General features: G+C 43.1%; 1 protein-coding gene across 1 annotated transcript; it reads left to right on the top strand.

Annotated features, from left to right (window-relative positions):
* The first annotated feature begins 9,714 nt into the window (after positions 1-9,714).
* LOC114891272 (serine protease 44-like) lies at positions 9,715-13,352 on the top strand. The gene is given in 6 exon segments (XM_029215474.1): positions 9,715-9,916; positions 10,516-10,560; positions 10,563-10,671; positions 11,358-11,614; positions 12,391-12,554; positions 13,116-13,352. Coding segments are annotated over 6 exon segments (1,014 nt in total).
* Positions 13,353-13,645: the final 293 nt, after the last annotated feature.

Here is a 13,645-nt window from a genome sequence, read left to right as displayed (position 1 = left end):
GCCTCTGCCACACAAGCCCTGCTGGGGCAACTCAGTCTAGGAACCCCTTTCCCAGTGCTCCAGCGGCCACATCCAGGCTCACTCCAAGTTGTGTTGAGGCGTCAAGGAGTGCAGAGATTTCTGATGTCAACTGAATAAATGTTTGAAGAGTCGTGTGTGTGTTCTGGTGTGTGTGTTCTCTACTGGTCTGGGATCACTGAAGAGAACTTACATTTAGCTTAGGAAAGTGTTTGTGATCCTTTTTAAACCCTGGAGTGATGTGATGTGATGTGAGTTGACAGGTAGCTTTAGCAGCTGGGTCCTGCTGCTGTGTTCCTCATAGCCATTAGCATCTCTGCAGGGAACTTTGTGGATGAGTTTGCTAGCCAATGCATCTGGGAAGGAGGAAGTGAGAGAGACTGGAAGCAAGAGAGGGGTCAGGGCATTGGGCCCAAACATCAAGCCCTTTTTCTGTGTGTTTCTGCCGCTCCCCTTCTTGGTAAATAGAGTCTTGAGCACTAGACTGCCTTGGCCAGGCTATGGAGAACGGCACTGAGACTTAGGGAGGGGACAGGTTGGGGTGCTTACTGTGTCTGTGCTGGCTTATTTCCTTCATTACCATATCGTCCCAAATTAGCTCTTTGTCATGATGCAGAGCACTTCACTTTTCCTTGATTTCTCTCGTGAAAGTTTGAGGTTGCCTTTTTTTAGGAGAGGATTAGCGCATTTTGCATATGGGAAGAGGTGCAAGTGAATAGTTAGGTGAATAAAAAAGTGGACTGGGATAAAGCTTGATAATCCTCTCTTGTGGCACCTTTCATCCCCTTCCTTCTGGGCATATAGTGGATCAGAATAAAGAGTACGTTTCCAACCTTCCCACTTATCTAAGTTTGGCAATAAGTTCTGGCCAATGAAGTATAAACAGAAATGTTGGGTATGAATTTTGGAAAATATCCTTAAAAGGAGAACAAGCCCTTCATCACATTCTTCTCTCCTGGCTAGAATGTATACATGGTGACTGGAGCTTGCGCAGCTATCTTGGGACAGGAGGAACATGTTAAGGGTATGGAACAGAAATTCAGAAGGAGCTTGACTCCTTGGAATTTATAGGGCTGCCATCACAGCTCTTTATGCAAGAGAGAAATAAACTTCTCTTTTAATTAAGCCACCATCACCTTCAGTCTCACTTGCTCACAGAAAAACCTCAATCTAACTAATTCAGTTGACATTATCTGGAGCTTTATTTCTGGATTGTTAGGAATATAAGTTTTTAAAGTCATTTCTTATTTAGACTAAATTCTTCTTTATTCCTACTTTGCTGTATGCCATTGCTTCCTTCTCTATTCATATTTATTTATTTATTTATTTATCTATTTTTGCGGTACACGGGCTTCTCACTGCTGTGGCCTCTCCCATTGCGGAGCACAGGCTCCGGACGCACAGGCTCAGCAGCCATGGGCCTAGCCGCTCCGTGGCATGTGGGATCTTCCCGGACTGGGGCATGAACCCGTGTCCCCTGCATCGGCAGGTGGACTCTCAACCACTGCACCACCAGGAAAGCCCGTGTATTCATATTTTAAAATTGGTAAGGTTAAAAGTTTATGTTGATGAATGACTATTATCTCAATGCATTTCTATATTATTTTCTTTATTGAGGTATAATTTATTCATAGTACAATGCACACATTGCACTGTACAATTTTATGAGTTTTAACAAATGTATACCCATGCTAACATCACCCAAATCATGATAGAGAACATTTCCATCAATCCAGGATGTTCCCTTATATTCCCTTCTATCATCCCCTCCCAGAGGCAACGTTTGTTCTGTTTACTGTCAGATTAGATTTGCAGGTTATTGCATCTCACATTAATGGAATCATACAGTAAGTGTTCCTTTGGGTCTACCTTCCACATAGGTAGGGGAAGTTTTTGTCTTCTTTTTTCTTTCAGTTTTATTGAGATATAATTGACATATAGCACTGTATAAGTTTAAGGGATACAGCATAATGATTTGACCTATATACATCATGAAATGATTACCACAGTAAGTTTAGTGAACATCCATCATCTCATATAAACACAAAATTAAAGAAATAGCAAAATAGTTTTCTTTGTGAGAACTCTTACGATTAGCTCTCAACAACTTTCATATATAGCATACAACAGTGTTAATTATACATATCATGTTGTACATTACATCCCTAGTACTTATTTATCTTTTTTCAAAAATGTATTTATTTTATTCATTTATTTATTTATTTTGGCTGTGTTGGGTCTTTGTTGCTGCACGCGGGCTTTCTCTAGTTGTGGCGAGCGGGGGCTACTCTTCGTTGAGGTACGCAGGCTTCTCATTGAGGTGGCTTCTCTTGTCTTGGAGCATGGGCTCTAGGCACGTGAGCTTCAGTAGTTGTGGCATGTGGGTTCAGTAGTTGTGGCTTGTGGGTTCTAGAGTGCAGGCTCAGTAGTTGTGGCACATGGGCTTAGTTGCTCCACGGCATGTGGAATCTTTCCGGACCAGGGCTCGAACTGCTGTCCCATGCATTGGCAGGCGGATTCTTAACCACTGCGCCACCAGGGGAGCTCACTTATTTATCTTATAACTGGAAGTTCGTACCTTTTGACTGCCTTCATCGAATTCCACGTATTGTTTTTGAGATTCATCCATGTTGTCATGTGTATCATCAGTTCATTCCTTTTTATTGCAGAATAGTTACCCATTATGTGAATTTTCCACAGTTTGTTTATTCTCCTGTTGATGGACATTTGGGTTGTTTCTCGTTTGGGGTTATTATGAATAAAGCTGCTGATAAACATTCTAGTACAGGACTTATTGTGCCTATATGCTTTTGCTTCTATTGGGAATAAACCTAGGAGCGGAACTGCTGGTTCATAGAGTAGATGTATGGTTAACTTTATTAGAAATTTCCAAAGTTTTCCAAATTAGTTGTACCATTTTATACTCCTGCTAGCAATAAATGAGACTTCCACTTGATCCACATCCTCATCGGTAGTTGACGGGGATTCCCAGTTCTAATAGGTATGAAATGGTATCTCCCCGAGGTTTTAATTTTGCATTTCCCTGTAACTAATGGTATCGAGCACCTTTTCATATACTAATGCCCATATGTATATCTTCTTTTGTGAATCATCTTTTCAATTCTTTTGCTCATTTTAAATCAAGATGCTTGTCTTTTTATTGCTGGGTTGTAAGTAGTCTTCATAGATTCTGATTAGAGTCCTAAGTCTGTGATGTGCTTTTTTCACTTTTTAACTTGAGGTTGCAAAAATTTTTCTTCTATTTTTTCTCCTATGAGCCTTATAATTTTAGCTTTTACATTTAGGTCTATGGCCTACAGATTTTGGGGCGCAGAGTGAGATAGGGAACAAGGTGTAGTTTTCTCTATCTTTAATTTTTATCCAGTTCCGTTTGTTGAAAATACATTTATTTTCACATTGATTTGCATTGGTACTTTGGTAAAAATTAATTGGCAGTATATATGTGCATCTTTCTGGACTCTATTCAGTTCCTTATCTATTTGTATATTCTTATGTCAACTTCACAGTGTCCTAGTTATTATAGCTTTGTAGTTAGTCTTGAAATTTGGTAATGTTATACCTCCAAATTTGTTCATGTTTTTCAATCTGGAGCTTTTTTTGTAAAAATTGACAAGCTGATTCTAAAATATGTATGGAAAAGCAAAGGACCTAGAATAACTGAAATAAAGAACTACTGGATGTCAAGACTTAGTATAAAGGTATAGCAATCAAGACAGTGTGGTATTGGCATAAGGGCAGACATATAGATCAGTGGAACAGGATAGAGAGTCCAGAAATAGATCCACATGTATATGGCCAGTTGGTGTTAACAAAGGTGCCAAGATAATTCAACTGGAGATAGGATAGTCTTTTTAGTAAATGATGCTGGAACAATGGGACATTTGTATACAAAAATAAAATAAAGTGACTCAATCCTTACTTTGTATTATGTAGAAAAAATAACTCAAAATGGATTATAGAACTAAATGTAAAAAACTTAAAAGAAAAATCTTCGTGACCCTTGAGTAGGCAAAGATTCTTTATATAGGATGCAAAAGGCATGAACCATACAAGAAAAAAAAAAAGGTTATATCAAAATGAAAATCTTCTGTTCTTTGAAAGACACTGTTAAGAAGATGAAAATAAAAGCCACAGACTGGAAGAAAGTAGCAACAATGGCTACTCAAAGACTTATATATGAATGTTCATAGCATCTTTATCCATAATAGCTTGAATCTAGAAACAACTCAAATGTCTGTCAGCAGATAAATGATAGCCACTGAAATACTACTTGGCAATCAAAAAGAATAAACTGCTGTTATACACAGGAACATGAATGAATTCAAAAACATTATGTTGAGTGAAAGAAGCCAGACCTGAAAGAGTACAATAAAGTGAAAAGACAAATCATGATTGTGAAATGATATTTGAAACACACATTACCAACAAAGGATTAGTATACATAAAAAAACTGAACAAAAAATACTTTAAAAGCAGCTCAAATGTAAAATTGAGTAGATGTTATGAACAAACATTTTATAGAAAGAAGGCACAAATGATAAGTAAAGATATGAAAATATACTCGACTTCAGGGAAATGCAAATTAAAACCATAAAAAGATATAACTTTATGCCCATCATGTGGGAAAAGCTAATAACTGTGGGAATAACTGTTGAGAAGAATGGGGATAATAGAAAGAGTCACACTGATAGTGGGAGTGTAATTTGGTAAAACTACTTTGAAAATTGGCATTATAAACTAAAAAATACAAATGAACATATTTACACATGAATTGTTGACATCGAAGGTCATAACTCAGAAGACACAGGTAATTCAAAAGACACACATTGAAACAGAGGACTCCTAATCAAAAGTGAAAATATACCATGAGTATGTATAGAAAACCAGTTGTTCTACTTTTTTGAAAGACTGGAATTGTTAAGAGTTAGCGTTTCTCTCAGCTACACTCTTAACCCTCCTATATCTAACATCCTCAGCAGGTATTTAATAGTTTCTCCTTTCAGATCAGAATTCTTGATCACTTTAAAGGCCCAATGAGGTACCTCTCTCAATTTAGACTGGTAAGCAATCTTCCCAGTTAGGAGAACAATTTTGGACTTTCTTAATGCTGGTGGGGAACTGTCCCTCTCCACACATTAGTCCTTTGTGACTTCTTTGATGCAGGCGCTGTGTCTTCATTCGATGGCCTTTAAGATTCCTCCCGTAGGTCAACAACAGTATGAGCTTTAAAAGCTGCCTTAACTTTTCAGACACTTTTTACCTCCCTGCATGTTTCCAGTTGCAAAGCAGAGAGAATTTTCAACTCAAACTACCAAGCACTTATGTCTTAAGTAGCCAGAGTAGTAATGAGGAGAGGATGAAGACTCCCAAACTCTCCAACCTTTTTCCTTCCCTACATTTCTAAGTGACTGCCTCTCTAAGAAGTCAGGATTCCCAGAGCAAGCAAGATAGGAAGAGGAGGGAGTCACCAAGGAGTCAGATTCCAACTCCATTACCAGATTTTTTAGGAATTTGTCAAAACCTGGGCTAACCCCAGGCTTTGAATTAAGCATTTTTTTTAAAAAAACAAAAAACTGAGGTGACCGTTTCAGGGCACCAAGAGACCTAGAGATCAGTCTAAGCTTTCTGTTATCTATTTAAAAAAAGAAACTCAAAGTTATATTGTAGGGCAATGAAGAAATATCCAGTGTGGAGTTTGACTTCCCATTATAAACAGCTAGAAAACTAGATGGAGTAAAAGAAACGATTTTTCAGACATCAGGACAATAGGCAGCATTAGCACAGTGATCCTGGAGAGAAGGAATCAAGTGAGACAAACCCTGTAACTGTCCTGGATTCCTAAGCAGAGGCAATTTTCAGATGGCACAGGGAGAGAAACCCAAACAGAACATGATGGTATCACGAAGTTAAGGAGACAAGAGATTGGCATTCAGGAAGGCTAGGTATCTGGAGTTTGCAGGTCAGAATACTGTAGAGAAGTGTTGGTAAACTATGGTTTGTGGGCCAGTTCCAGACATAGCCTGTTTTTGTACTGACCTAAGGATGATTTACACCCTTTTTTTTTTTTTCCGGTACGTGGGCCTCTCACTGTTGTGGCCTTTCCTGTTGCGGAGCACAGGCTCCAGACGCACAGGCTCAGTGGCCATGGCTCACGGGCCCAGCCGCTCTGCGGCATGTGGGATCTTCCCGGACCAGGGCACGAACTCGTGTCCCCTGCATCGGCAGGCAGACTCTCAACCACTGCACCACCAGGGAAGCCCAGATTTACACACTTTTAAAAAGTTTTAAAAAAAGAATATGTGGCAGAGTCCATGTGTGACCTGCAAAGCCTAAAATATTTACTGTTTGTCTCTTTACAGAGAAGGTTTGCCAATCCCTGCTGGGTAGGATGGAGATATGCAGAGAAAGAACTCCAGAAACCTGCAGAACAATCCCCTTTAGTCTTTGGCTGAATACTGATCTGTACACACGTAGGTTAAATTTCCAGGAGGCTAGGCAAAAGAACAAAGAACATCTGCCAGGGAACTATAAGGTGAACCAGCCTCAGAGCCCACAAGGCACTAGGAAACATTCCAGTTTCATCCATCCAGAGGGGAGGGTCTTCACTGTCTACTCAGGTTATCAGTAGAGACCCTGCAAGGCTCACACCTTAGTATTAAGGCTGAGGTAACCCTAGGGTAAAGGCTTACTTAACAGAAGACAGCTGGGTTATCATTCTCTTCCAAAATGTATTTTTCTGGTTGAAGTATATGAAAAAACCTAGTCTCACACAGATATACAGCTGGAAAAGGGAGGAGTATTTTAATAAACTTTTCAAGTAATTGAGGATTTAAAAAAATCATTTTATAATACACCAAAACTTGACAAGTGGTAGTTTTTTGCAATGTGGAATATGAAACTTTTTGAACTTTTTGTACTTATTACATTAAAATCCATTGGTCTACCTTTCACTCCAAATGGATCTTTTGAAGCTATGCATAGTTTTGTAAATCATTGAAAAATATTGGTTCACTTAGTTATGCAGAGTTTCCAAATGTTGACACATTTCATTACACAACATCAGAAAATCACATTCACTCATGATACCACTACTGTTGTCAGAAAAGTATTTAATTATCGGAAAGCTGTTGAGCTCATGGTAGCAAATATAAATTTTCCAAAATTCAAATTCTCACCTCTAAGCTCAAATTTTATCATTGCCAACAAGTACTGTCAGTTGTTTTCTTCAAAGTTGCAGACTCTAACTTTATTTTTGAGAATATGTCTGCCAAATATGCGTCTAAGTAACCTCAGTTTATTAGTCACTCTTTTTAAGTAAAAATGATGTCCCATGATAAAAGCAGCTAATTCAGCTCACAACTCAAACAATTGTACAGCTTGCTTGAGTTAACATCCAACTTCTTTATACAGCAGCAGTGCTTTGTGCATAATTGTCATTTCATTACACAAAATCTTAAATGTGGATTAAAGGGTCAGTACTCAATAAAATTAATAATTTTTACTTCTCCATCAAGGACATTTGAAAAGTGAATCTGGACTGATTGATTCCAGGAGTGGGATATCACCCTTGTCATTATGCTACAATATGTAAGACTCTGTCTGGCTGGAAGACTCACTCTATGTGTCTTCCTCTCCTTGCTAGCTTTGAAGAAGCAAGCTGCCATGAGTCCTACAGCCAAAGGAAACGAATTCAGGCAACAACTGATTGAGCTTGGAAGCAAACTCTTCTCTAGTCGAGTCTCCTGGTGGATGAGAACCCAGCCCTGGCTGACACCTTGATGGCAGCCTTACAGAAGACCCAGGTAAGCTGTACCTGGACTCCTGGCCCACAGGAACTGTGAGATAATAAACGTCTGTTTCTTTTAAGCCACTGAATTTGTGATTATTTGTTACAAAGCAGAGAAAACTAATACAGAGGCCATTCCCATATGTGATAAAGCCTCTAGCTTCTGTATAATGAAGTTCATGATAGTTCCGGTGGGTCTTTTAATCATGTACCTACTTTGCACCTTCCTGACCAAAAATCAGGTCCTTATGTCTAAGGTGATGCTACTCAGGATTCCATGATGGTAAGTCAGAACTTGCATGAGTCCGCTGATGGTGGTGTCAACAAAGGCATTATAGGCAGGCAATGCTAGCTATATATAGAATATAAATGTGTATATATAACCCCTGAGTGTGTATATATAACCCCTGAATAACTAGTGCAACAGTAGTCTACTTGAGCCCATCTGTGAACCAGGCCCAGGTTTTTTCTTCTTCCATCCGTTGGTCATAGGATACACCGTATCAGGCTATGGGTGTGAACTGATGGAGAATTGTTTCAATTCAATACAAATAAGTGACATGGGGGTCTAGGCCTTTTCTCTGCACACCTTACTTGTGTCTTCAAGACTGCCATGATCCAATCCCAAATGTATCACTTCCAGTGAGTCATGAATTGCTTTTTCCAACTGAGTTTACGACTTAGTGAATTTGGCTAAATTTCCATCTTATGATAGGAGGTGCTGGTCTCTTAGTCATTTAATGTCCCATGGTCTGGCATTTAGTTTCTTTTTAGGATTCAGTAGTGTGGCAGGAGTTGCTTTTCAAAGGATATACAGTTTCTTTGCAGCAGAGAGTAAGGTCGTGCTCCAGAACTGTAGGGATCTATACTGTGACTCTCTGAGTAGGACATAGCAGACTCCTTACAGCATTTTAATTCACCACAGCAAACTCTAGCACCATAGGATTTGCCAGGTCATATAGACCTAGTGACATGGCTGCTTATATCACAGTCTGACTTTGTCTCTTGACGGAGAAACTGCAAAACATTGTGGCCACTTTTATGTATGTCATCTAGGTTAGTCTCCTTTTCTCAAGATTAAAAAATTTTATCACATTCTTTTTTGTGATGTAAGGTAATATATTCACAGGTTCCAGGGATCAGAATGTGGATTTCTTTGGGAAGCCATTATTCTGTCTACTACAAGGTTGTTTCCAAATGTTGGCTATCATGAATTTAGCCACTGTAAACATTTGTAAAAGTATTTGTGTGTGTGTGTGTTTGTGCGTGTGTGTGTGTACATAAATCTTTATTTCTCTGGGATAAATGCCCAGGAGTACAATTACTGAGTCATATAGTAATTGTATGTTTTGTTTTATAAGAAACTGTTGATCCGTTTTCCAAAGTGGTTGTAATATTTTATATTCCTACCACGGTGTATGAGTGATCCAATATCTCTGCATCCGTGTCAGTATTGGTGTTGTCATTATTTTTAAATTTTAGCTAGCCTGTTAGATGTGTGGTGATATTTCACTGTGGTTTTAATTTGCATTCCACTAATGGCTCTTTTCACGTGGATGTTGACTTTTTAAAAGATACCGGTATCATTTCTAACTCAGTGGTTAGTAACGTTCAGCGCAACATTTATATTGAGGAATTAAAATTTTTACTGCCAACAAGAAGGGGAGGGAAACGCCGGTAAAGGCCTGATGCAGCCCCACAGGGAGTTCCGGGTACATCTCTGTGCGGCGGTGGCGCGGCTGCCACTCTCTGTGGCCAGCAACCTAGGCCAGGGGACGCTGAGCGCCTGGGAGGCACACCGTTAATGAGTCCACGCAGAGCTGGGAAGAGAAAGGAGTCGCCTGAGTCACGACTCCGAGGCCCCGTCCGGTCCAGGCCCTGAATCTCAGATGACCCCGCTGGCGCCGGGGACCAGTTTCCCCGCCCAGCCCTGTTTCCCGCCAACAGGAGGGCAGGTGCGGAGCCGCCGCGAGGGGGCGCTGCAGAGCGCGGAGGCGACCAGAGGTACCATGGCGTCCCTGGGCGTCCTCCGCAGCGGCGGCGGATCCCTGGGCCTCCTGGTCTGGCTCCTGGTCCTTCAACCTCGGCTCAGTGAGGCCCGGGCGGGCGGGGAGGGGCGCAGGGCTGGTCGGCGCTGACCTCAGGCTCTCCACCCATCTCGCGGGGCGGCCGCGAGGACGCCAGGGCACGCCCGTGGAAGCTGCCTCCTCGAGGGCTTCCGGGAACTTCGGGGGCCACGGAATCCCGTATGACTGCGGCAGCCCCCGATTTGGTGGCGTTTACCCTAGGTGACTCTGATTCTTACAAGGCTCTGACACCTCCACATACACCAGCACCAGGAGGGACCAAACGACCGCAGCTCTTTCCTTCAGGTGATGTTTCCGGGCCAAGCCCTGCGGCAGAGAACTGGCCTGGTCTGAGGGGCATGGGCCCCTGCCCTGGGGGAGGAGGCTCTCAGGGGGACACGAATTTTCCCTGGGGGGGTCTGAGTGGACCCAACCCTGTCCTTGAGATCTGAGAGGACATGATCATTCTCTGAGGAGTCTTAGGGGATACAGACCTGCCCTGGGGGTCGGAGGGGACATGGCATTGCTCTGAGGGTTCTGAGACTTCTGAGGATTATCTGGCTCTGGTCGTGGTGGCGTCAGCGGCTTTACTTTCAGTCCTCTCCCTTCATTGACCTGCTCTAGTACGTGGCCATTGGACTTCAAGGGTAGTTGGCGGAAGGCCGGCCCCAGAAGGAAGTGGCCTTGGCAAGTCAGCCTGCAGATCAATGATAAACACATATGCGGAGGCTCCCTCATTGCCAGTTGGTGGGTGCTGACCGCAGCCCACTGCATATTTGGGTGAGTTTTCGGGGTTCCAGGCTTGGGCTCTTGGTCAGGCTGTGTGACCTGGAGCCAGTCCTGACCTCTTCCTGAGCTTCCTCTTCCTCATCTGAAAAAGAGGGTCACAGTCCCTGACTATAGCTCTTCAGGGTACAGTCAGAAGTAGGTGATGTTAGGGCCCTTGGTAGCCTGGAAAGTCAAAATGCAAAATCAAGTTCAAAACTACTTTTTTTTAACCCTGTGCTGAGTAGCCTTCAAGCCAAGTGGCAAGAAGCGGGGAGAGATGCAAGTTGGGAAACAGTGTGTGGGCAGAGACTTACAAGAGGGAATATTTATGGGGAATAGATTGTAGCTGACCAATTTGGCTTGCTCAGTGGTCTCAAACTTTAATGAGCATGGGAACACCCGCAGAGCTTGTTAAAACAATAATTGCCTGTCCCCAACCGCAGAGTTTCTGATTCAGTAGGTCAGGAGTGGGACCTGAGAATTTGCATCTCTGACAAGCTCCCAGCTGATGTTGATGCTGCTCATCTGGGGACCAAACGTTGAGAATCACTGGATAGAGTGGCCAGGGGTCCAGGAAGGGATGTGTTCGGGAGGGAGGGAGGGAAGTGACCGATAAGTGGCTTTGGAGATAGGACCAGGCTGGGAAGAACCTAGAAGATGTGGAAGGGGAGTGTAGAGCCTCGAAGATCTCTCTGCAGCCATGTGGAATACACAGTGAAGATGGGAGACATACGCTTGATGCATACCTCCAAAATGGCAATCAAGGTCCCAGTCCGAGACATCGTTATCCACAAATACTTTAATCCTATTGGAACAGTGGAAAATGACATTGCCCTTGCTCTGCTTGCCTTCCCTGTGAATTTCTCCTCGAACATCCAACCTGTGTGCCTCCCTGAAAAGGCTTTCATGGTCCAAGCTGGTACAGAGTGCTGGGTGACTGGCTGGGGAAAACTAGGTGAAAGAGGTGAGACTGTGAAGCAAGATGGCAGCAAACTCGGGCCAGGGAAGGGGCTGCCTGGTGCCCTGGTGTTGGCCTACAAGCTAAAGGGAGAGACAGGGAGGCAATTTTCTAGCAAGTGGGTAAGGGAGGAGGGTGGAGAAGATGCTGGTGGGAGTAATTTGATGGTTTTACAAATTTATTAGTATGTCAGGACCTGGGGGCTTGAGTGACAAGCAAAGTGGGTTCTCTCTAGGGTGGATTTAAACTCAGGAGGTGTTGATTTGTCTGCCAATCTGAGCTGTCCCAAACTGAAAGTACCTGCCTCGGTGGATAGGGAGCTTTCTGTGAGTGAGAAGAGGCCAGAGAACTCCTCTGGATGAAAACTGTGGGGCCTCCTGTCCCTGGGGCAAGGCTGGATTTGGTACCTTTGGGGCATTGCCTGTCTGAGATTCTGATCCCGCTCTAAACTAAAGATGCTTTTCTGATGTACAGGACATCTGTCACTGTTACTAATGATACTCAGAGGGACAGACACTTGGTTTTGACTTCTCAGGTTGCCTCTTCCTGTCCTAATCTGTTCTTCTTTACCTGTCTTGGTTTTGATTCTTACCACTTCCTCTCACCATGTCAACTCTGGGCTTCATTTCCTCTAGTGTCAAATGGGGACAATATCCACTACCCTAAGAGGGCATCTGTATGTGAACACACTGTATTGAGACCCAGAGTGGGTACCAGGGGCTCCTGTTTTGTCCCACTAGGCAGATCCACCTACTCCTAAATTCTCTCTACAGAACCATCACAAGCATCTACACTACCGCTTCAGGAGGCTGAGCTAAGCGTTCTTCACTATGAGAGATGTAATGAGGTGCTCAAAGAAAAGATGGAAAGTCGATTTGACATGGTCAAGAAGGGGGCTATCTGTGGTACCAGCCCCACAGGAAAGGATGCCTGCCAGGTCAGTTCATGGGCCCTTTGTTGCCTCTGCATTTTGGTTGTCCTCCCAGATGTTCCTCATCCACAAGCAGTATGACCTACGTTATGTGGCAGCACCTCCATTCACCTGTCTTCAAGTTAAGAGGATTAAAGGGGACAAGCCACCAAGGCTCTGCCAGTCTGGCCTGACCTGATCCTTCAGTAGAGAGGATTTGATGCTGCCTAGAGGGAGACAGGGGAGGAGGGGAGATTCAGGCATGAAATACCAATAATAAACATCAAGTGACAGGAAATGTATACAAGTAAGGACTTTATTCATTATTCATATCTCAGAGTACATACATTTTCTTTGAGACTATTCAATTTTTTGTATACAATTTATTGATGACATATACAAATTTTGTTTGTAAAATTTTTTCAACTCTCACATCTCAGATTCATGGAAACCTAGGGCTGGTAGAGCCTTAGTGGAGCCTTAGGGGAGCCCCATGCATTCCAATTTCCCAGCGTCTTGCAGTGCATTGAGCCTGTTATGATGTTGATTCTCTTCCATCACTGTGTTTGTTTCTTTCTCTTTCTCTAGGGAGATTCTGGGGGTCCCCCGGTCTGTCAACTTAATGACTCATGGGCCCAGGTGGGGATAGTGAGCTGGGGCATTGGCTGTGGTCGCAGAGGGTATCCAGGAGTTTTTACAGAAGTGAGTTTCTACAAGGATTGGGTCATTGCTAAAATCAATCAGGCTTCTCATATAGACTCAGCAGGCTACTTCAGCCTAACGCTGTGTCTGTTGCTGCCTCTGGGCATCCTGCCGACCCCGTGATCACCCTGGCCCACACCCCCTTCTGTTTCTGAGTCTCACACTAGCCCTGGCTCTGACCTCCCACTTCTACTCAATGCCCTTTCCTCAATTTTGTTTGGGATCCACTGATCCTGTGGAGATCCACAGGACAGAGAGTGGCAACAAGAAAGGAACCCTGGAAGTTTCCCGGCCTGGTGCTCCAGGAACCTGTGTTGTCCACACCTGCGCCTTGGCTGTGCTCTGCCTGCCTTGAAAAAGTGGGTGAAACTGGATGGCCAGTGACCTGCCAGGTGATGCTTCATGATGCTTCATCC

This window comes from Monodon monoceros, unplaced genomic scaffold (genome assembly GCF_005190385.1).
Source record: "Monodon monoceros isolate NGI ecotype Baffin Bay Population unplaced genomic scaffold, NGI_Narwhal_1 Contig736_ctg1, whole genome shotgun sequence".
Lineage (NCBI taxonomy): Eukaryota > Metazoa > Chordata > Mammalia > Artiodactyla > Monodontidae > Monodon > Monodon monoceros.
Note: the sequence above shows the minus strand (reverse complement) of the source record. Positions and strands in the feature narration are given on the sequence as shown.